General features: G+C 38.3%; 1 protein-coding gene across 1 annotated transcript in view; it reads left to right on the top strand.

Annotated features, from left to right (window-relative positions):
• cps1 (carbamoyl-phosphate synthase 1, mitochondrial) overlaps window positions 1–7,451 on the top strand; it is a 46,607-nt gene extending 39,156 nt beyond the window's left edge. Inside the window, exons 33-38 of the mRNA XM_026375600.1 lie at window positions 985–1,059; window positions 1,184–1,282; window positions 3,858–3,917; window positions 4,053–4,165; window positions 5,893–6,022; window positions 6,144–7,451. Coding sequence (XP_026231385.1) covers window positions 985–1,059; window positions 1,184–1,282; window positions 3,858–3,917; window positions 4,053–4,165; window positions 5,893–6,022; window positions 6,144–6,257 — 591 coding nt within the window. The 3' untranslated portion in view covers window positions 6,258–7,451. The remainder of the gene's footprint in view (window positions 1–984; window positions 1,060–1,183; window positions 1,283–3,857; window positions 3,918–4,052; window positions 4,166–5,892; window positions 6,023–6,143) is intronic.
• The last annotated feature ends 18,059 nt before the right edge of the window (window positions 7,452–25,510 follow it).

The raw sequence follows: 25,510 nt of genomic DNA, 5'->3' as shown, positions 1-25,510 counted from the left end.
ATTCTTAATTTGTAATACAATAAAAAGAGGATACTGTCCTCTGCTCTTCTTCTTGCACTTTTTTTTCCCAATCATGTTCTCCTTACAATCTCTTTTTAATATTTCAAATTTAGTCTTTTTTTTCTGTCTCCTTTCATTTTATTCACCCAGTTTCCTTTAATTTTTTTTAGCTTTTCTCCATCATGTCATCGTGTAATATTTTCATTTCTTCTACCTTCATGTTTTCTTTCTTCACTGTCTTCTTTTTTCCCCTCTCTTCTACTTGTCCTCCTCTTCTGATCAGTCAGGCCACCTATGTTTTCTCATTTCTCTCCTTCTCAGGATGAGACAGTATATCAGAAGCCTTGTCTTTGAGAAGCCTCTTTCCTTTTCAGATAGTATCTCTTTGTCTGTTCCACTCATATTCTCAGTTTCTTTAACTGTCTTATGTTTCCAAACTTATGTTTGATTTCTTTTCACTTATGTGTGAAACAGAAATACTTGTTTGCATGAAACAGATTGGTTGAGACTTTATTCATTTTAAAACAGATATTATATGCCATTTTTTTCTTCACATTTCACAAACATATGCAGCTGATATAAAGTTGGTTTACCTGTTACGTTTGGGGAATGCAAGCTGTTTGACCTCTAGGTGGCAGCAATGTCATGAAATCCCTGAAGTGGTTCTGGTTGACTGCAAACATACTGTATGATGCTACAGTCTGTTGCTGCTTTAGTGTTAGCAGTAGTAGGTTTTAAAGGTCAAACGATGGCATTTTGTATATAAGCAACTGACATAAACAATTGTTTTAGGGGTTAGGAAGATGTCTTTAGATCTACCTTAACAAATGTCACTGTGACGTAAGTGCTGGTTACAGCTAAAGAAGTGTTTTCTCAAAGGAAATGTTGGTGTTTAATTTCCAACTCATTAGCATCACAAGGTGATGTCCCATTACTTCGAAAGCATGTCAAAACAAAATTGTCCCTCTTATCTTCTTCCAACAGGCACCCATGTTCTCCTGGCCACGACTGAGGGATGCAGACCCCGTGCTTCGTTGTGAGATGGCCTCCACTGGAGAAGTAAGCATCTCGGAAACAATACAACACAAGCTTTTGTGCTAATTCTTGTGAGGTTTACCAATCTAATTTATAGAGTCAGTGTTAATACTTTCCCGTGTGGATCTAACCATTTGTTTTATTGCAGGTAGCATGTTTTGGAGCAAACATTTATTCAGCCTTCCTGAAGGCTATGCTCTCCACAGGCTTCAAGCTGCCACAGAAGGGCATCCTGATTGGGATTCAGGTAAGACTTCAGCCATCTGGAGGTCCACTTGCCTCCTGTTTATGTTTCCTTTTGGTGCCTCTTGCCCGCAAGACACCAAATGTGAGGTGCCTCCTGAACAGGTGGCCTAAATCTTTTAGGCTATTAACTTCTTACAGTGCCAGCCTGGCACCTCAGTTTATTTCACACCAAATCACACCTTGATTCATGCAACAATTCTAATGTGACTTAAAATTTTGATCAGTTATTGAATGCCAATATGCGAATGACAAAGGAGATTCAAATATGCAAAACGTGTAGCAGCAGCCGACAGATCGTTGCTGTTGCGGAAACAGCGCTTACTTACAGAATAATTTGTGCAGCTTTTCAACAATGCATATTAAAAAAGTGAACATATAGAAACACAATAATTTATTCCTTTATACCCTTTAATAGAAATGTCCTATATCCTTACACATTTAACTTTGAGTCTCTTAGACTCAATCGATGTGTCTCAACAGAAAGTATTTCAGCTGCATTTTTCAGTGTTGTCTCGTGCATCGGACTTAACAGGCTGGTATTTCAGTCAATTCAGCTACACAGGCTTTTAGCTGCATGTGTAAACAGGCTTATTTCTCCCCTAGCTTATATTTATTTTTCAAGTTTGTTTACTTCTGTTTCAGACACACAGCTACAATACTTGTATATCGGGCTTGCAGGTGACCTAGAACTTAACACTGCACCTGAATGCCTCCTGCATAGACAGAATTGTAGCCGCTTGTCTGGCAGTGTGCTGCTCATGCTGCGTCTTCTAAATGAACACTGTTTTCATCAACCATGTTTGTAAAGGTAAACTAAAGGAAACATTGTAAGCTACCTGCTCGTCTTTTAAAATCATAAAACTTAAGACCAACCGGTGAACATAGTGAAGCATGAGCACAGTGCTAAAATGAGAAGGAGCGCTGGACAGTCATGAAGTAGCATTTATACTGCCCCAAAAAATGAGGTATGCAAGCATCTATGAGCTAATGTGCGAACAGCACCATGTTATAAGGTAATAAGTCAGTCATTTGGTATTTTCACATTTGCGTAAAGCCACAGTGTCTGTAGAGGTGCTGTCTCTCTATTGTGGTCCAACTTAACATTTTGTCATTTTCTGCCTGTCTAAAACTTGTTTTTATTTATTTATTTTTATTATTATTAGTCCTACCTTCTTTTTGGCATACCTCTGTCAAATCTGTGTCAAAATTGTAATTTAGGGACTTCTGTCCGATGAACATTGATAAAGTAGGCTTTAGAATAGACCATATAAAACATATCAAGTCATATTCACATTTTTACTAGACAGCAGTTATTTTAGCAAGCATACTATTACAAAAGCTGAATGACATCAAGTTTGAGCATAATCAGTTGCAAATCAAAACAAACTTCAGTGTGCTTGGTGGAATCCATTAAGTAGGTCATTTAAAGCTGATGTCTAACAACAAAAATACATTACAATTTTATTTATTTTCCTCTTCTTTCACATCCCTGTTGTGTTGTTTGTAGGACAAATTTGAAAGTAATGGAAATCCATTAATAACAAAAAACCCATAACAGATCTACCATTTATCAGGTACAGTAAGCTTCAGAAATAATTGCGATCTCTTCATTTTAATTCACAATACACCAACAAAAAGCAAAAAATGTTAGACAGACATGCATTCAGTGTTTAGTGTAATAACGGCCCTGTTTATATGCTGGGGTGAACAACATTAGTAATGTTCTTTTTAGCCATTGGTGGCTTCCTTCCTGGCAACTCTTGCATGCAAACCATTGTTGTTCAGTGTGCATACCAATTGTCACCTGACTCTTGTTTCCCGCTTAAATGAATGCTAGAACTTCAGACTTTTGTTACACACCAACATGTAAAATTGGATCATTTGAACCATGTTTCCTATGGCTCCATATTTCCGGTGCAGAAAGAAGGCTACAGGTGCGTTTCACTATTATGTTTGAAAGTAGCGAAAATGTCTACAGAGTCAAAACCTCAGAATAGATTTTGTTAAATATAACAATCCCATGACTTGTTTATAATCTCCAACTGTTAGAGAACTCAGAGAGTCATTAAACAGGATACTTAAACTTTTAATAAAAAATAGAAAAATTGAGGTGCTCTATAACTTTCAACCAGTTTAAGAGCAACTCTTTCTAAAACCATCCATGTTCTTTTATCTGTTTAAGGACTGTCAGTAATTTATCACTTCTAGTGATCCAGTCTCGGAGCAAATTCCCAGCATTACACCAGGGGCACTGTTTATAATGTTACAGAGCCTTTTTATATTCAGTGTTGCAGATATGGAGTCTCCAAAGTATCTATTCTGTAATAGCTTCCACATCTATAGTCTGTATTACCATCATGCTGAAACGCCCTAAATCCAGAGTATGACTGCTGGTTACTATGGGAGACCAAGGTATGAGGGGGGAAAATGACAACAAAATTTCAGTGATAAACAGTGCCTGATGGACTTTCACTATTTCCATGGACGTATTTGGATGAACAGAGCAATCCATCTCACAACACAAATTCACTTGTATTTATAATGTTTTTAGAAGATTCTGTTTCTGTCCCTTGCAGCATTCGTTCCGACCCAATTTCCTGGCTACTGCGCACCAGCTAAAAGAGGAAGGCTTCAAGGTGAGTGCTGAAATCCTGTACGTTGTGAAAGTCTATAGAACAGGGTTCTTGTTTAAAATCAATGGGCTTATTAAGAGATTTAAAAATACATTATTTATGACATTCCACATCTTCTGTAACGTTTCTGTCTACCAGCTCTACGCTACTGAAGCCACCTCTGCCTGGCTGTGTGCTAACGATGTGCCTGCCACTCCTGTAGCCTGGCTCACTGAGAAGGAAGGACACACCAGTTTACCCAGTATTAAGAGGTTGGGAACACTAAAGTAATGTTTTCATTTTGTGACACATAAATGGAAACACTGAAAACAACATGAGCCAGTGTGAACTCCTGATTTTGAGGCAAAGACTTGGTTCCTGAGGCAGTGCTTGAGTAATACATAAATTGCGATTCATTAGATTCAAAACTAGGATATCTAATCAGCATAGGATTCTGCCGTAAGATCTAAGGGCATAGTTGCTTCATTATCACCATATTATGCTGATAAGATCAAAGAAAATATAACAGACTGAATCCCACAGTTACTGCATTAACCAGGCTAGGATGTGAAGAAAGTCTTGTGTCAGACAAATGCCAAGTCAAGTTTGGGAATCAAAAAGCTACTGAACCATCTAGGTGACCATGGAAAACAAATAAATATAGCATAATGTAACTTTTTCATCAAAAATACCTAAAGCAAGACAAAACATTTGAGGTTAATAGTACTTGAAGTGAATCCGGCTGCATTTCTTTCAGCTTTTTTTGAATTTGAACTTAAGTCCCTTGACAGTGGTCACGTTGGCTTAAAATTTGCTCAGCTGTCAGAAGTGCAGCCTTTCTCAAAGGTGCCAGCATAACAGAATAATTGTAGCAATCTGACCGTGACTGCAATTTTTAAGTAATCATTTCACAGACAAGTCATGATCATGCTACAGTCAAACCATCTGGAAATGAGCAGGTGAAGAGACAGATGTAAAGGAAATGTCATAGCCCTAAACAAATACACAGATAAACATAACACTGGCTGGCATCAGCTGTGCAAGGTGTCATGGAGGCCAACTCTTCATAGGGACGAACATGACCTTTTTTTTTTGTCACTGGTGTTCATCCTTCATGTTTTCTATTAGACTTCACCATCACATGATGTCTATCAAAGGCTTTCAAATGAAAAAGGCAGCACAGAAGTCAGTGTGTATGTGTGTGTGTTCGTGTGTGTGTGTGTGTGTGTGTGTGTGTGTGTGTGTGTGTGTGTGTGTGTGTGTGTGTGTGTGTGTGTGTGTGTGTGTGAGTGTGTGAGTGCAAGAGAGAGAAATATATTTTGTCAGCTTCCTGTGACAGAAAAGACATTTCAAGCACTCCATGAATAACGTAACAAAACATTAGGAATAGTGTTATTTTTAACTATTTACAATTATACCTGCAATTGACTAACCTAAAAGCACAATGATGTAGTTTTGTTTTGTTGTCTTTGTTTTTTGGCAGTTAACAAGCTGCAGGGTTAGGTGTTGATTCTTAATGGCATCAACAGTAAAAACAATTCTGCCATATTGAAGAAAGTACTAAAAACTGTAATGCAAGACACTTTTTATGCATGAATTGTAAAAACTGGACTCTAGACAAAAATATTATCCCCATTCACTCCTATGAAAGTTGTTTAGTGGTGGATTTTTTTTCCTGAATGCTTGGCGTGCCATCTGCAAAAAATGAGCCTCGCACCTCTTGGCTCCCCACACACGAGTGGGGCTAAAATAAAATCATCCTACTGCTCCTCTAGATCTTACAAATTAGATTGTACCACATAAATTGAATTCTAATGATAAAAAAGGTCAACTTGCAGAGTTTCTATTGCTCAGAAAATCGTGTCACCATTTACTAGCTGCTCATTAGTAATGATTTTTTATGTGGAAATAATTTTTGGGGTTTGTGTGCGTCATGTGTTACTGTAAGTTTAATACTTTTATTACGAAATCTCTGATGGTGTTCCTCAATCTTTTATAGACTGATCAGCGAGGGTCATATTGACCTGGTGGTAAACTTGCCCAATAACAACACTCGCCACGTGAAGGATAACTTCCTCATTCGCAGAATGGCTATCGACCACGGTGTTCCCCTAATCACCAACTACCAGGTCAGAAAATGTTACACTAACAGTGACTGCGAACATCACTACTTTTCCCTTAATTTACATTTATATACCGTGTTTCATGCCTGGTGGACTTCACCTTAATGTTGTTTTTGTGTGTTATTAGGTGGTAAAGCTGTTTGCTGAAGCTATTCGCTATGCGGGTGAGCTTGACACTACCAGCCTGTTTCACTACAGGCAAAAGGAAAGCCAACAAAGAGGGGCTAGCCAGCAGGTTTAGTGCTTCCATCCCTGTCTTTCCTCTTATTAACTAGCATCTCTAAGTGGGAGCAAGTTTTCGTTCTATAGTTTCTTAAAATGATCTGTTTTTATCCCATGCTGTTCCAATATTCAATTTAGTCACAGGACTCTTTTGGGAGTTAGACCAAGAAGTAATATTTAGTGATATTGTTTACACCAAAATATCATACCAGTGTCCTCTGCAATAATGCTTGCATGTTTTATTTTTTTTTATATTGGTTACATAATTTTCTTTTTAGATTAAAATGTTGCACCACTTTTGTGCTGGTTGTGAAAAACTTGCTGCTAGATGTTCACCCCCCAGGAGAACACTTACTGTGCTAAATAAGAGTTTTATTTTTATTTTTTTTCTATAAATAAGTCTACAGCTGTAAGTCTTAAAAATAGATACCAGACATCTGCAGATTCTTCAAAAAGGTTCAATGGCGATCATTTAGAGGAAACAACAAAAAAACAAATATTCTTGGGCAGTTTTTTTTTTCCCCAGCCTGCAGGTCCAGAAACTGTTCTTAATGGCTTAAAAATGAGGTATAAACCATTCAATGTATGAATTAATAATTGATCAAAACCACCTATAAACATTTCACAAAAAGTGTCTCATCATAAAGTGGTCCCAGTGAGGGTAGTTACACTGCCTTTTCACTCAAGTAAATATTTGAGGATTGCTGAGTGTTGCGGGGTTGTGCTTTCTTTACTTTTTTGTTTGCTTTAATTTCTGATCAGTGGTTTCCTTTGTTTCTTTCTTTTATGTTTCATTTTCAGCTTGTCAGCTCTTACAGTTCTCTGTTCCTTTTTATTCCAGTTACCTCATTCATAACTTCAGCTATGGACTTACAATGCTCTTGATTTTAAAGGGCTATAAATAAGGTAGATGTAACAAAAGTTCTCATTACACATTTTTTAAAGGAATAAGTTATTTTTCAAGAGCTCCCTAGCATTAAAATGTGAAGTAGATGATGACTCATCTGTTTACATATTTAGATTTGCATTTGTATATACTGTATGTTTCTGAGCCTGGACTTTTGCTGTTTACCTGTTGTTGTTTCTGTTCGTGTTTGTGAGAAACACAATGAAGTCTTCTCTCACTTAATGCCTGCTGTGTGTGTCTTGTTTGCACTGGACATGCATTAAAATCAGGTTTCTCAGCGTATAAGAGCCTCTTCTTCAAACAGCCTGTTCACAACCAACACATGAGATTTTGAAGTGGATTCACCAAATCAAAGTATACGGCACTGGAAAACTTCACATGATGCTGGATGATGAGACTGTGTCAGATTAAAGTGAACAGTGAACAATGTGCTATACACATTTTAAAGACCTATTGATCACATTATGTATGATCAAAGGTATGGACGTGTCTCACAGATAAATTGTACATGCCAAAACATGCAGACAGAACTGTTGTTAATCAGTGTGGGTGTTGAAGATTTATGTATGTACTGCTCTGACAGTGTAATGTTACCTACTGTAGAGCTACCAGAGTGGCACACCAGTTGTGAGTGGCATCTGCTGTTAGGAAATGGTGTACAGTATGTCAGTGGAAAGCAAGTGCCATAACTACCACTAAGGAATCACCATGTGCCACTAAAGCAGAAGTGGTGTCTTTGCTATGCCTCCTCCTGAAGATGCTTTAAAGTAAGACTGAAAGCTGTAAAACTACCACTTTCCATTTTTGAAGTATTTTTATTATACTGTACTACTGGCCAGTGCAGCACTTTCATATCATCAGGCCTACACAGGCACACCTCTCCACAGCAGGGCCTACAGCCTTCTTCTGACAATACTTTTGCTGATTGGAGTCATGTGCTGTTTATTTTAATCTAATTCAGTGTCTGTGATCAAGTTGATTTTGATTCATTTTCTTGCTCTCAGGGAACAAACTTCATGTATTGATCCTCCGATTGTGTGGCCACATTCAGTCTGCCCGAACGTGCTTTGCATACAGCTGATTCACGTTTGCTTTAGAGTGCCGAGCAGTGTCCTCTTGAAAAAACAGCCATGATTTGAGTCTGAGAAAGGCACTTTACAGTGTTTAAGAGCTTCCAAAACATAGAAAACACAACAATCTCATTTGAGCAAGCGCTAGGAAGCAGTGAAGAGGAAAAACTCCCTTTAGAGGAAGAAACCTCCAGCATAACCAGGCTCAGGGTGGGCGGCCATCGACCAGAGGAGAGAGAAAAGAACAGCAGGCAACAAGAAAACAACAACAAGCGGCAAAAACACTGGGCAGGTTGGTAGGGCCAGTAACTGGAATATACAGCTCCCACTCCCGAGCCGAGGATACCTGCAGAGGAGTACAGAGATGGAAAGAGAGAGGAGGAAGCACAACTACGAGAGAGAGCAAAGACAAAGTTGGTGCATGCAATGGTACGATTTGAATGGATAGAGGAGAGGATAGGAGGGGAGAGAAGAGAACAGAGGAGAAGCCTCAGTTTATCAGAAGAGGTCCCCCAGGAGACTAACCTTATAGCAGCATAACTAAGAGATGGTCCAGAGTTACCTGAGCCACCTCTAACTATAAGCCTATAAAAAAAAAAAGAGGAGTAAAGAAGATGTAAATTGCAGAGTGGATATTGGTCTAGAATTTACTAAAACCCCTGAGTCCAGAGTAGACTTTTTGAGTAGAGGTTTGACCACAGTAACCTTAAAGGCCTGTGGTACTTAGCCTGTAAGTAAAGATAGATTGATCTGATCTAATATGGACGTGCCGATCAAAGGTAAAAGGTATTTGAGCAGTCCAATCCGGATGGGGTCGAAGAGACATCTTGATGGTGTAGATTAATTTTATTATTGAAATTAACTCAGCATGATCTACGGGGAGGAAGCAGTCTAAGTACAAGGGAGGTCTGACAAATAAATCTAGAGCTGTTGTACTTACAAGTCCATCCATGCCAATTGCAGGGAGGATCTGATACATTTTTACCTCTAAATTACCTCTAATAGGCTCGACAGAGCTGACTCTTGCCTGGCTACAGTGCTGAAAAAATGTCTTCGGTGGTTCATGCTCACATTGACAGACAAGAGGCACCTTGCTTTCATATTGTTGGACTGCGTTAAGAAAACGGAAGTACCGATTTCAACCCATGAGCTTTTCTTTTGGGAGTGTTAAACACTCCTCTATCATGCTGCCAGTGTGCAATATGACTTTAATGTTAATGTGAAGTTAATACATCTGTTACATCAGATCAACACAACTGTTTTAGTTGAGTTAAACTGCTACATTCTCAGACACAATTCTCCAGTGAGTGTTAATATTGATTTGCCTGCAAATTCCTGGCAACCTGCCTCCAGCCATTTGACCCAGGCGACCAGCTTCACTCCTCTGCCTCGTCTTCCAGCGGTAAGTCTGGACACCTCAGCATTTTCCTTTGATTAAGCAAAATCCACAGAAAAAAAGTTAAAGATTAAACAGCTTTTGACCACAGTGAATGAGGCCTCTCACTGGTAATCTCAGTCCGCTTGATGAAACCGTCCTCATTAGCACCACTCAGTGGTAGAGATGTTACATCAGATACTGTAGCCCTGAGGCCTGCACTGTTGGGTTGCGTACCCTGTGAGTAACCCATAAAAAGTATGAATAAAAAAAATATATATAATTGGATTTGTCATTGCAGTACTTGCAGTACTTGTACTTGTGAGGTACAAAGCAAGCAAAATATCAAAGTCAGGGAGGAAACATTGAAAGCAAAGTGCGAGGAGAGATGAGGCTTCAGGTCCACTAAATTAGACCATTAGGGAAGGAAGTTATTTTTATGCAGTTGTTATTATAAGTGCATAGGGATGTATGTATTAAGGTATGTGCAAAGGCAAAAAGGGAATACAAGTGGAATGAAAGTGAGGAAAACACAAACGAAAAAAGCTGCAGTTTTTGAACTCTTAATTGGCTGTCATGACTTTTCATTTTTTTACAACACAGCCTTTCACACTTCACTTCACCATAAGCCCATAGGTTTAGAAATGTCAACAGATTATTACTGCTGAATCGGTTATCTTTGTGTCACTTTGCAACAACAGCTGTAAGAGTGTCAATTGGCAGTTTGAGTTTCACGAGTTTTTGGTTTGATGTTATTTTCCAGGCTACAATTCCAATTTTCTTGACTTTAATATTTGAGCGTGAGGAATCAGCGGTGAGAAAAAGTATGTGAACCTTTTTATTATTATTTGTCATAAAATGTCATCTGATCTTCTTATAAGTCAAGAGTATTAACAAATATAATATGCCTAAAATAATAACACACTTTTGTGTCTTTATTGAGAACAACTATAAAAACATCTAGTGCTACTGGAATAACATTTCATGTGTGTGGTTCTCTTCAAGTCGTTCAAGATCAACTCTATTAGGTTGAGGTCTGGTCTCTGACTTGGTCACTCCAAAAGGTGGATTTTGTTTTTCTGAAGCCATTCTGTTGCGTTTTGGCTCATTGTCCTATTGCATCACCCGACTTCTTTTAGTTTTAGCTGAGATATTCTCACATTATGCTGAAGATTTTTTTGATACCCTTGGGAATTCATCTTCGCCTAAATCACTGCAAGCTGTCCAGGTCCTGATGCAGCAAAGCAGACCCAAACCATGATGTTTCCTCCACCATACTTAACGATTAGGATGATTTTTTCATGATAATATGCTGTGACCTTTTTACGCCAAATGTAGTGCTGTGGGTTCTTTCCAAATAGTTCAATATAGGTTCATCACTCCACAAAACATTTTGCCAATACTACTGTGGCGTGTCAATATGTCCTGCCATAGACACCCTGCTTGTTCAATATTTTACATACTGTAGACTCATGTACACATACTTTTTCCACAAGCACTGAGGTTTTTATAGTTGTTCTCAATAAATTAAGGACTATTACTTTGGAAACATTATATCTGTTAATACTTTATCACCTTTTATGACAAATTAATGCAGAAAACTGTAAAATTCCACGTACTTTTTCCTGCTACGTATTTATGATCCCAAGAAACGTTTTCCTTTTTCACTTGGCTTACAGACAGAGGGAAATATACAATTCTGTTTAAGCAAAGTCTCAAATCCTGTTCACTTGAGCTAATTCTTCCTCAGCAGCCCAGGGCCATCAGAGTCACGTTTCACTGCAGGCACAGTAACCAAGCAACAGGGCTGCTGTTCATTGCTGACAATAACTCCCGGCTAGACTTCTATGTCTTGAGCAGTATATCTACAAATCCCAATTTGATTAAAGTGTAGTGTTGTTAAATTTAACCTTATTTTGTTATTATGACAAAACCAATGTTCTATTCGGGGGTCTGCCTTCATTGAACCATGTCCTAGCTGTAAGTGTTCCTAAGGAAAGGAAAAGACATGACTGCAAACCAACACAATATCTTTGTTTTTGCTGAGGTTAAATTTTGAGGTAACCTTTCATTTTAATATTAAATGCTTGAGGATTAGTGGAACACCCTTGTAAAGCAGTATGGCTCTGCTCTGGGACCTTACAAAGACAGGAGGAACTTGAAAATATAGTAGCTTAATAAAGTTTTAAATTAATGTCACAGGTCAATACCACTCGCATACAAACAACCCCTCCTCAGTGACCATATTATTCACCTGAGTACAAATTTTCCTGTTAACTAAGGTCTGACTCATACTTCTGAGAGGCTGGTTTTTAAACACTGGACCTTAATCGCCTCCATAAGCTGTGTGTCCTAGCCACTGTCTCTCTTGCAACAGCTGACTATGTTGATAAGGGGGACAAATCTGCAGGCTAAACCACAATAACTCATGTGCCATTGTTTAAAGGACGCCTGCTTCTTTCATCTTTTGCAGTATCTTTGCTTCACGTTTCTCCCGCCGCACCCCACTGGGGAGGTGTGCCTCACAGTTTGAAGGCCTCTAGGCTACAATAACGGTGACGTGTTTGTAATTCAAGTAAGATACCACCACTAAGATTTAGCCAGTGTTTAGATCAGGACTGTGTGGGTGTCTGGAAAATTAAATGATTATGCTTTTACCAGGGCTCAACTGTGCCACTGACAATATTCATCTCTTTAAAATAATAAGTGTATTTTGGAGGAGTTTGGAATAAGTTGACCTTGGGGTCAGATTGTCACCTTGTTATATCAAGGTCAAGAATGAACTATTGTTGTAAAGTTCTACATGGAAGGTAAAATTGATGCATGACAAGTACCGGAGTTGTTGCCATCATAAAAAGATTGATCATCTAAATTTACATAGCAACTGAACACAATCTCCTTACTCAAGTGTGTCTTGAGTAAGGAAACTTTGACTGCAAAATATCTGCACCTAGAAATAGATCTGCACTTCTTCACTTACAGTATGTCTTCTTGCCTGTGCATTTGACTGATTGTGCTACAGTGCATCTAGAAAGTATCCACACTTCACCTTTTCTACAATTTGTTACATTACAGCCTTATTCCAAACTGGAATCGGCTCATTATGTTCCTCAAACTTCAGCCGACCCAACAGAGGAGTGGCTACGGGACAACTCTTCTGAATGTTCTTGAGTGGTCCAGCCAGAGCCCAGGCTTGAACCCGATTGAACATCTCTGGAGAGATCTGAAAAAGGCTGTGCACCGACGCTGCTCATCCAACCTGATGGAGCTTGAGAGGTACTGCAAAGAAGAACTGGAGAAACTGCCCAATAAAATAAAAATAGGTGTGCCAAGCTAGTAGCATCATAATCAAAAAGACTTGAGGTGTAATTGGTGCTAAAGGTGGTTTACACCAAGTTTTTTTTTTGTTTTTAATTTTTAAAAAATTTGCAAAGATTTTAAACAAACCACTTTCACTTGATTGTTATGCGATGCAGTGTACATGAAGTTTGGTCTAATTTCTTCCCCATATGAATCATTCCTTAAACCCATTTGTTGATTGAAACAAATGTATAGCCTCTTGGTGCCACCGTTAGAGTCATTACATGCTGAGGCAGACAAGGAAAGAGCAATGTAGCTCCTGGAAGAGCTTCAGCAATTACCTACAGGAGCCAAGGTTGATATGTACAGTAAAAGATGAGAGCTTGTAAAGGAGCCGTGGAAATTATAGTCAATCACAGTTGTAACCCAGCAGGCAAACTTCACATGTATCCCCACTAATAAAATAAGAAGATACGCCTGCTCAAATCAAACAGAATATTTGACACAGTCAGACTTTGGTCCTACTTTTTTTTTTATTCTTCCCCTTTTTTTCCCCAACAGTAGAATGAGGTAATGAAGTCAGAGCAGACATGTCCAGAAATGCTAAATAATGCAGATTCCTCTAGCTGGCATGACGAGAGACCTGCTGTTTTTGATTGGGAGGAAAAAAATAAACCTGGCTAATTGACATGCGTTTTTCACGCTGTGCTAAATGAATTATTTATGGAGGTGAGGAGCAAGTAGGGTTTGAACACGGTGCACTCCTGTGGGATGAGTCACACAGTAGTTGCTGGCCAATCACTGTGTGTGTAAATGTGCAACTAAGGGACGTTAAAGAGCTGATGTTTAACCATATGAATCACAGATAAAGACGAAGGAAGTGTGTCTAAGGTAATAAGACAAACTACTGCTGAACTGTCCAGGCCTACAGACCTTTGACCTTTACAGCGTTACTTTTATGTAGGTATGCCTACAGGAGCCATGTGTTGCATTTCTCAAACAACTTAGGTTTCAATCCACAAACTAATTTGCCAACATGGTGATTAAGTCCCATATTATTATTATTTTATTAATGGGACTCTAGGTTTTCTCACTTATGAGGTGGCGCTCAAATACTTTTCTCCAAGTAATGTTGAAGGGCTGTTTTTTCTTTAAACCATATTAATAAAGTAACCATAACCTAACGCCAACCTTTCTCTTGTCTTAGAACGATTTCTGTGCTGCACTGATTTAAATTTGAATTGCAACTTAGACCTAAGCTTATTGAAAAAGAAAAAAAGTTTTATAAAGTTCCAAATGTTTTTTTTATTTCCAAAAGTAACCATGTGACAACATTTACATGAGTTTCAGATTTTGCACTGATTATATCCTAATTACAAAGTAGTTTGTGGCAACATGTATCACACCATGTATGACATGCTGTACATTGTGCGTATGAGTTATACATGTGATGCCACATAGAAATCTCCTGAAACCAACGCCCCCCCCCCCCCCCCCCCCCCTCACGTACATGCATTCATGTATTCATGCAGATCCCCATGAGGAAAGCCATGGCCCCATAAGTAAGTGTGTAGTGAGATTTAGGTTTCCACAGTGCTAATAAGACACTAATACCTTGTACACAAATTAAAACAAACACTTTGAAGATCTATACAATATGATAAGAAGAACAACTCTTTTTAAGTTACTTGTCTGCCCTGTTTTGATATTTCTTAAATACCACTCTGACAGCAAGACACCACACCATTAGCTCTAATAGTACCTCCTTCCAAAAGTGATTGTGCAGCTTAATTGTTTCCCAAGCCATCAAACAGTTTGAGTTGCCGTCTGTACAGAAATGATTGTTATAATGCGTTTCCATGCTGCTACAGCCCAATCACCTGGTGTTTGATGGCCTCTATTCACCTCATGAGTTTTAGAATCGTTTACAGCGCTTTATCCTGTCTACAATAACGGATGCATTTCACACATGAAATATTTGTGGAGCGACTTATAAAGATATGGTTAAAAAAAATAAATAAAAAGAGCTTCACAGTGCTCACTCAGTAAGTCCAGTAACATCAGCTCATGATAACAAATTAAAGAAATATCCGTCAAGACATCGCAAAGCAATGATCATCAGCCACATATGTTCATTTACTGGTCTGCTGGCAACCATACTATTATACATTGATGTAAGCACTGCAGCCAGTTGTGGTGTATCACAAATGCAACATATGACTAACGTGTATATATAACTAACTCAGGAGTTGGCTGGTCTAAGTGGTGGGATCTCTGTGTGTGTCTTAACAATGTGGAATCTGAGCATCGCACACCAATTACTGCACCTAACAATCACATTAAATCCACCTTATTTGTAAGGCAACTTGATGAGCCAACTTAAATTATACCTTTTGAATTACTTTCTTCCGGCACAATTAAGAACACTTTACAAGAGAAACAGCAGTGATGGCAAACTCCCCCTTTGTTCTGTTTTTACCCACCAGGTTTTAAGGGAGGACTCTGAGAATGAGGGCTTTAAAGAGTATGTTTTGCAATCAGCACAACAAAACTTTCCCTAAGCTCAATCACACCCCTTTGTTTAGTGAGAGGGGGTGGCAATTAAATGTCGTGGTTGATTGGTGTGAGTGTTCTGCTGGTGAAGGGGAGATTTCCCTGTACAGTCCATGAAGGTTGTAACTTGGGCTTTGTGTAGAATGATAACGATAAGTTGTGCTGTTCCCATGCACCGACACACACACACACACACACGTGCTTGCGCAAACCCGCAGCAAGGCATGAAAACATGCTCACAGGACAGGTTTTAAAACCTCTAACCATTCTGCACTTCAGCATATGTTTAGTAGTACATTTAGTAATTACAGTACAGTATGCACTTGGTGCTATATTTCCAGCCTGATGTTAGGAATGAATTGCAGTTTTCTTAGTTCTTCTTAAAGTCATATTTAATATTTGCCTTGGCTGCGTGCATCTCAAGTCTGATGAGTCTGTTCCTGATGACAGCTGCTCAGCTGGATCAGTTGGACTTTAGAGCGACGTGGTGATGTGTGGTGTTTGTATTTGTTCATATACTCACTGTCCAAATAAGAAATAAGATGCATAGTTATCAACATTGGTAAAACAAAGTGTGTTTTCCCTAATCTGTCCAGTGGCAACAACATATGTAGCTTTTCTACATGCTGATTATTTACATCTGCATTTACTGATTTTCTTTTCAGTAGCTCAGTTCAGCTTATGATTTTAACGTTTTGTAGTATGTTTTGCCAAAAAGATTTATTAAATTAAATGTTTTAAACAAGTGTAAATTATATAAATATATTGTAAATGTCTACCCAATGCACAAAAACCTCCAGCCCATCTCACAACAGAATAAAAACAATTTATTTACTTAAACTGGTTCTGTCATTAGTGCACTTTGCGCTGGTGTTGTGATGGTTTCAGATAAGCAACCAAACACCAACAGGTCACCAATAAAGACATGTCTAGTCAGTCTAGTAGCCAGTCTTTAGAGAGTTTTCAGAAAATGGAGGAGATACTGATAAAAACCAGTTGCCAGTAATATAAGTGATAACACATGACAAAATCATAGAAGTAGGCAAAATCAGCTAACAATAACTTGCAGTGCATGTTAATAAAGATAGAGTAGATGTCTTTGCAGATGTGTTTTGAGGAAGGAAATGCATTCCGCATGTTTATTAGAAACACACTATGAGTAAAACTGAATGCAAACATAGCTGTTGTTTGTTTACAAGAAAACTCCAGAGGGAACCTGATGATGAAGATCCCTGTAGCTAACAAGCAAATGTACACCTGGTGGCATCGCCAAGCTGTCTTTGATAGTGATACCTAATAGAGGGAAATAGGCAATGAGGCATAACATGTTTATTCATTGTACGATAAATTGTACATATTGTACAACAGAATTTGGATACATGCAGCTCTGGACAAAGGAAAAAAACACACTGTAACAAAACGCATACATGACGTAAATATTTCCCATGAAATGGGTAAAATTATAATCACAGTCACCATGTCAGTTTGCTGATTAAACTATAAATGTAAAACAATCAGTCAATAGAAACCCAAGCTGGGCATTCAGATTATTGTCAAGGCTGAAACATCTGTGCAGATGTCATTTTAGTAATAAAGATATCTGTCACTTAATTGTCTGGTTTAAGGCAAAAAAATTATAATTTCTGATAAATCACATTTATTCTCTAATGAAATCAATGTTCACAGTGAACACCCTGACTAATTAACTCAAAATCAAAAAGTGTTACATTTACATTTACATTTACATTTAGTCATTTAGCATTTTTTTTTTTTTTTTTTTTTAAGTGCAAAGGAAGATGCGGAAGAGTTCTGTTTTCAGCAGTTTTTTAAAGATTGCAAGTGAGGTGGCTGAGCGTGCAGAGATAGGCAGCTCATTCCACCATCGTGGGATCACTGAGCTGAACAGTTGTCCTTGGTGTCGACTGTGCGGTGCTGGTACCACCAGACGACGTTCCCTGGTTGAGCGCAGTGGACGGGAGGGGATGTAGACCTGAATGATTGAATTGAGATAAGATGGAGCTGTGGAGTCGACCACTCTGTAGGCAAGAGACAGAGCTTTGAACCTGATCCTTGCAGCCACAGGAAGCCAGTGCAAAGATCTGAAGAGCGGTGTGACATGAGACCTTTTTGGTTGATTAAAAAAAGTGTTTCTATACAATGAACACCTGAAACAGATCTTAGATCGGGGAGAGTCAGGCTTTTTTCATTGCAGCTGGTGGAGAGCAACTGCAGCTCCTCACTCCATAATCTGCGGCTGCGTTGGTCTCACAATATTGTCGTTGATGAGTATGCGTGACATCAGAGTCGGGATCAAGTCGACAGCTAACCGGCATGCAGTCACCAGCGCTGTGCGCCAATCACCGATGGTCAAATCTGTGCATTGCCCATTGTTAGAAAAGACAACATCAGGACCACTTCAATCACATAATGAGAAACATTGCGAGGGGGGTTTTGTTTATTTTTGCTGTTCATTTTTATTTTAAGGCAGAGCATGAAAACAAGGTGCAAGTCAGGGCAGCAAATTATTACTATTATTTATTTATTTTATTTCTTATTCTTTTGAGAGCTTGCAGCAGAACCTACCAAGAGACGGCTCTGGGCATGGAACTTGTTGCTGAAAGCAGGAGTGTCATGTTTACATGTGCTTACAGGAACCTTGCACCACAACAGTTTCACTTGTGGTTCCATTTAAGATCTTGTTCCAAGACAGCGAAACCAGCTTAAAGGTTCCAAAGTCAACAAAACTAACAATAAAAATGCAAAATGCAATATTTGGATTACATATCTAAAATCTAAAATGTTGAAAAAGAAATCACAAAGTACTTGTAAGATTGGTAGGAAATTACCATGACTCAATGTTAAAAGCAGCTTCAGGTTTCAAACATAATGGAACATTTTATTTGATGTAGACATCTTTTGAATTCTGCACCTGCGGCAACTGTCTCATCATCTTATTTTGATTGGTTCAGGGTCAGTAGCTGATTGTTGATGAATATGAATAAAGTCAAACTCTGAACACGCAACAAAAGCGCATTTTACAAAGCAGAATCACTTGAGCCGTACAGTATTTCCTAAGGAACTATGTGGCTTTATTAGTCTCAAAGCTAGTCATCTTCTGCCACTTTGTCCTTAGTGACACAGACGTGTGGCCCAGGAAAAAAAAAAGGCCAGAAAAACAGAGTCAGAAATCCTTTCATGAAAATGACAGATTTTGCTGCATTATTAGGCTCATCAAAAACTCCCCCACCAGGATGGGTCTCTGTGTTTTATCCGTGCTTTCCTTCCACGGCCCTGGGGCACAGATCTGCACAGATGAGCGGTGAGTGGGATCCTTAAAGTGTGGGACTTTAAGACAAGCTACATGAATAGAGCTGGCATACTCGCAGCTAATTAGAGACGTGTAGGAACAATGGCTCAGCGCTGCTCATATCACCAAGCAGCTCCTTCTGAGAAAGGCCTTGTCGACATATGGAGGAAAACTTCTAACTTATCAGGCAGCTGTAGAAGTTCGACTAAAATTGCATAATTAATAATTGCAACAACATTGTAAACCATTTGAAGTCATTCTGCAGATGGCATATTGGATGATAAGCCTGGCATGACATGACTGAAAGTGATGGATTCAATCAGTTAGTATTCAGCGGACGACTACGAGAGCGTTGCGTAACAACAAAGCTTCAGAAGCTCATTCTAAACTCTTCAAATGCTTTCTACTGTATGAGAGCAACAAGATGAACTAATTTAACAAACACAACATTAAAGATTTAACACTGACTCTGTTGCATAACTGTTTCTTTAAACTCATTAGATATGAATCTAGGCTAAGTAAATATTTCACCATGGGCTAGTGTTAAATCTGATCCCTACTTCTTCTTCTGTCTTTGAGCCACATTGAAACTATACATCTGCCTCTCTTTGGTAAAGCTTGTATTCCTCAAAAAATGATATGTCATCCTGAAAGATCCATATAGTTTTTAATAGTTTAATATCAAACATTGCATCTTATTTGCCTCTCTCCAATGGTATAGCGATGCCATCTTATTATTGCGGTCGACACTTGATTATAAAAACTTAAGAACAACACAGTGGAAGGGGGTTGTTATGTGATGTAATCAGTGGTGGAAGAAGTACCCAAAGCCAACATCAAGTAAAAGTATAAGTACTTGCCTAAAAAGGTACTCCCATACTTGCAAAAGTACCATGTCATGTTTTTTTCCCATGCTCATGTAGTACATACTGGACCACTTACTTTAAAAACAAAAGTACAAGTACTCCACTATGAAAGAGAATATTTTAAAAAGTATTGAACTTACTAACTTTAAAATCAGTTTAATTCACATTTAAAGAGATCTCAAAATCCTGTTTTTGTGTGAATTTTGTAAGAAAAGTCATCCAACATCCATTATACTTCTTTAATTTGTTTTTTGAAAGGAGAAAAGACTGAAAAATTGTTTTGAAAAGCTTCTGCAATATTGTAACATGTATTTATGTACAGAGTTGTGTTACTATAAAAACTGGTAAAGATGGAGCTGATTTTAACCACTTTACAGACAGGTGGTTAATTCTTAGTAAAACATAATTAATAATAATGATGATTATTAGAATCATTATCTAATTATAATTATTAGATCACTTTGCGATGAGACTCTGAATCTGCAAAGTAACTAGTAACTAAAGCTGTCATATAACTTTAGTGGAGTAAAGATTACAGTATTTTCCTCTGACCTTTAGTAAAGTAATGGAACATAAAACAGAAGTGCTACTGTACACTGGAGTAGAAATACCTAAAAGTTTACAATATTGCCCTCTGGTAGCAATGTAGGGCAGCTTGTGTCAGCCGTTTTCAATTTAATACCCAGTGGTAAAGGGGAAAAATAACATTTATTACGTTTGACAAAAGTGTGGAGGTCGGGCGGGAAAACACACAAACAGGTTAGTTCAGTGCAGTTGGAGCAGTACCCTCCGGGGTAATGGCTGTTTGGGTAAGACAACAAATCATAATGAGATAAGAGTGCTCACTGATCTCCCCTCATTAAAATACAGATGATCTCCAGCTCATTTCCAGAATTCAGGGGAGGTAGCGCCCATCCCTCCTTTTCAGTCTTCTCTCTCCATATATGCCATTTCCGTGACACAGTCATGCATTCTGAATTGTAGAACAATAAGGGGACTCAGTGTGGCATTTTTCTGAGACAGAGACCCCAATGAGCAATCTCACTTTTCAGAGATTTGCCATGTGGTGTGGGAGATCAGGGTTTGTATGTGCAAACAAGAGGAACAAGATGAATGCATTTCAGAAAAGATTTTCAAACTGTGCACTGTTTGAACACTTATTGTATCCCCCCCCCTTTTTCTGTGATGGCAGATTTTTCCCTGTGCCTTTGGATTTGGTCATTCAGAACCTTTAGACATATAGGAAGCAGTTTGTTTCAAATAACCCCCTGCTTTTAGAAGTTGATTTGGGCAGACCAAAAGGAAAAGTTAAAGGGTCGTCCTCATGGGGTAAACTATGTTAAACTGTGTATACTATGCATAACATTTACAGAGTTGAATAAAGGTTTTTACAAACAACAAGAGGACCCAGTGCTGAACCTTGGGGCACCCCACTCTGATATCTGCAAATAAGGATGAGCATGTCTGATTTGAAAGTTAACAATCAACAATAAAACAATAATACAATTTTACTTTCAAAGTGCAGTTGATGTATATAGTTGTCAAAATATAGTTCATAGCAATTTAAGAATGAGTTTTACCTGTATCATTTTGGACTGAACTATTTAGACAGGAATGTTGACTTGCACAACATCTGATAATGATTTTGGAAGATGTTGTTGAGGCAATGTTAAACTTTTTGAGTGTGAGCATAATTACTGCATGTTTAAAACAGAAGGAAGAACAGTGTTAGGTGTTTAGGAACAGGTAACAATGCTTCAAAAGAAAGTATCCAGTTAACAAAACTGAACAAGAACTGGGAAAGCATCTTTATTTTTTTTAAGTTAGGTAAAGACTGAAAAGGAATGTATAGCTCAAATCTCATCTTGGTTCTTTTCCAAACTGCATACAGTACGCTTGATACAAGCCACTGTAATGTTGTCTTAATGCCTCTAAATCTAAATTTCAAAATAATTCTATAATAGCTTGGTAGTCTCTCTTCTCTGCTCAATGCCTCCTGTACTCATTGACTTCCCCCCCTGCTGTTCTCCCTTGCAGAGATGCTCTGCTTGCTGTTAATAAGTGTGGACATCTCTTCAGAGCACAAATGTGTAGAGACCCAAATAGTGAGGCCTTGCTCTAACTCTCAGCATCAGTAACTACCACCATCACAAAGGTCAAACAGAGAATCATTTATACAAAACCATGGTAATTTACAGTGTCTAACAGAGCCAAACACGTGACCATAATGCGTATATGGACCTTGTTCAGTAATATATATATATATATATATTTAATATATATATATATATTAAAGCTAAATAAAGCTAAGTACAGTGGCAGGTAAAAGTATCTGAACCCTTTTGGAAGTTGTTATCTGCATTAATTTGTCATAAAATGTGATGTGATCCTCATCCAAGTCAAGAGTGTTAACAAATATATTGACTGGCTGCCCACTTCTTTGGAGGTTTTTATGCTTGTTCTTAACAAAGACATGTTATTACTTTAGGCACATTATATTTGGTAATACTCTTGACTTAGATGAAGATCAGATCACATACATATATATTTTTATGACAAAAGAATAAATACTTTTTCTTGCCACTGTATCTCAATACAATTTTGAAACCGTCACAGCAAATGATTTTTTTCCCCCAAAGCACATAATTCAGCATGTAGCACTGTTATGTGCTACATGCTGAATTGTTGCAAAGTCGAGTTTCAGATTTGCCCTTCAGCAACAATGTTATTGTTGCAATATGCTGTTGTTTTGCAGTTTTCAATATGACTAATCATATGAGAGGTCAAAGAATTCTGTCATGAGCTCAGGAACAAAAGGAGAGTGAACAATAAGCATCTCTGCCACCAGAAACAGAGACCTTTCAATGTAAGCTGAGTTTTCAAAAGAAGACTGACTGACTTCCTGAGTACAGATTATTGTAAACGCAACTTTGTGGTGGAAAATAGTCTCTTAAAAACTTCAATCCAAGCTTAGAAGAAAGATGACTTCAGGGTCACACAAAAATATAAGAGTAGTTTTGGTTTAGAGAGGGAATGCAAACCAGATAGGTCAGCCTGAGAGGCTGAAGGCTTCAAATAGGCAGCATTTCCTCAGTTGTTTCAGCGTGCCTTGATGCTGCTGCACCTCTGCCATACAGTAGGAGTTCTGCCATTCTGTACCTCTGAAATCTCAGATATTCTTATTCCTGTGAGGCCTCAGATGTTCATTTTAGAGAAAATAGGTCCTGAATGTTGGAACTGAACATGTTGAGCATTTTCCTGTTGTGCGAGTACTTAAAAGCCTGAGAGGAGCTGTGCTGGGTTTGGTGTATCTTGTGCAAAAGAAACAGCAACTGTTTATCCCGAAAAGCACTTTGTAACTGTGTTAATACGAGTTCTTAGTCGCAAGGTCAATGTAATAATGAGTAACCGTCTACATTAGGTCTATGAAAAAGTTTCTAATGGAAGGAAATGACCTGCAACAAAGTCACTACTCTCTCATGCTGGTTATTACTCCAATTATGTAATACATGTAAAGTAGATTTGAACATGTATCATCTTGCTCATGCAAGTACAAGGTTTATTGTCCAGTTTAAAGATTGTCCCTTCAGCTTTGCCCTGTCTGTGTTGAAAAGTTCCACTTAAAATGAGATAGTGAGGTCAATTTGACCCCTTTAAGCTCTCCTCTGTTAACCTCATCACCCCACTCAAATTTCTAAGCTTTCTTAGATAATCACATTTTGAGACAGCCATTTTCTTTTTTTACTTGGCCACAAATTTGATGAAACTTGCCCTTAAGGAGGGGGGCACAGGGTAAAACGGTGGCTCACAGATTTGATTTTCAATGGCTAAATGGCTACAACTGCCATTTTACCCACCTTTGTGGATTCAATAACTCATAATCACAAAGTGAAGTAGAACATTAGAAATGTTCAGAAATTCATTAAAAGTCTAAAACTCAAATAATACCAGTTGCCAACTGGTGAGAAAAAGTTTGGTTGCAGTTGCAAGAATGTACCTTTAAAAACTAAAATTATAACTGCCTTCATTTTGTAAATTTATATTTACCAGGTGCTTCACAGAAAATCAAATAAAGACCAGGTCGATCTTTGGTAAATGTGGGTTCATTAAATAAAAGTAAATCAAAGTAACTGTAGCATATGTTACAGCTAACACACTAGTGAACAGTGCTATTAGGCAGTTTTTACATTTTTCAAAATATTCATAAATCTTCTATTAGTGTTGTCTGGATTTTAAATAAAGGAGTTATTCATTGTGTTCCTCATTAAACTGTTAAAATTACAGCTTAATGTATTTAGGTCCATGCCACACACTTCAGCTATGATTTACAAGGAGTGCTCAGGCAGAGACTTGTTGTTTATGGTTTTGTATATCCCTCTAAAAGCTAGTCAAGCACAGCTAAAGGTGGGCCCATACTCCATATTTATGAAATTGGCTCTGTGTGAAATTGGTTTTTGCCTAATGGATCCCTGCATGAGTGCTCTGCCTGATACCTCTGCCTCAGCTTATCGGCACTGGAGTCATACTGAGGACAGAAAGACAACAGAGGAAAAGGGACAAATAAAAAGAAACAAATTTAGAAAAAAAAGTCAAAAAAAAAAAAAAAAGAAAGATCATGTAAGTGAGAACAATTCAAATTCAATAAGCAAAAAAAAACAAAAAAAACGTTAACAACTTAAGGTCTTTTATTATTTTAAAAAAAAAGCATTATTCACATTCTGAACGTACAATAATATAATGACATTTTCACATTTGACGACATAGGAATTAAAAGCGTACATATAAATGTCAATTTCCGCCCACCTTATAACATACACAGTTAAACAGTAAATAGCGTACTGTGCACATTTGAACACTTGTTCTGGATGCTGGCCAGCTGGGGTCTTTGTCTGCAGTTTGTGTGCTTTCCTGGCCACTTCTCTCCACGCTCTTAAGACATGCGAGTTACGTCGGTATGAGTGTAAATGGTCGTCTCTGCATGTTTTAGCCCTGTTTTAGACTGACAACCTGTGCAGTATGTACCCCCACATCTCGCCCTCAGTCAGCTGCAAACCTCTAACAGGTAAGGTATGACTAATGGATGGATGGATAAATTGGTAAAGCAGAACATTTGACAGCCTTAGGATAACGGGGGAGATATGAGAAATATAAAGGAAGGACTTCCAAAGACTCACCTACATGACTTGTGTGTGGAACAATCAGATGGCTAATGAAGTTGAAATCACGTAACAAAGTGAGACACTGTAATCCATCTCAGATTAAGAGTGAAAAGAAAGAGTCTGCTCCTCTCAATACAAAGCTATGGATCATTTAACAAGAAATACAAGAATTTCAGCATTGTTAAGTTACCAGGTTAAAAGAGCAAGTCTTGTGAATCAGTGTGTATTAGGATCTAAACACTGCCCTCCAAGTAGTTTTCCAGTGACCGGACTAGGGGTGTAATCCCCTAAAATGAATCCCGAAATAGGGTCTGTAGAAGGGGAGAAAGGTTAGCAAGCACACATTAGAGTATCACAGAACCGTCACTGAACATAATGTGGTTACAAGATGAGGTCCAATGCAGTGTATCAACAACTAATATTTGCAAACCTAAGTCAGAGACTGGTAATCTTCAGTACCAATATTATTTTGTCAAGAACTAGGTGACGGTTTCATACTATTTTTAGCCTGACAAGTAGTGGGGAAAAAAACAAAACAAACGTCTCTGTACCTGCTCCCAGGAAGAAAAAAATAAAGATTTCAGTGGAGGCACAGAGAGAGTGTAGAAGAAGGGGGGAGGGAGGAAGGGATGGATGGATGGATGAAGGTTGGCTGGAGCTGCCAGTCTCATCTCTCTGCTGTCTCTCCTCATCCATCCTCACCATGCTGACAGCAGTCTTCCAAGCAGAACACCG

This window comes from Anabas testudineus, chromosome 21 (genome assembly GCF_900324465.2).
Source record: "Anabas testudineus chromosome 21, fAnaTes1.2, whole genome shotgun sequence".
NCBI classification, from domain to species: Eukaryota; Metazoa; Chordata; class Actinopteri; order Anabantiformes; family Anabantidae; genus Anabas; species Anabas testudineus.
Note: the sequence above shows the minus strand (reverse complement) of the source record. Positions and strands in the feature narration are given on the sequence as shown.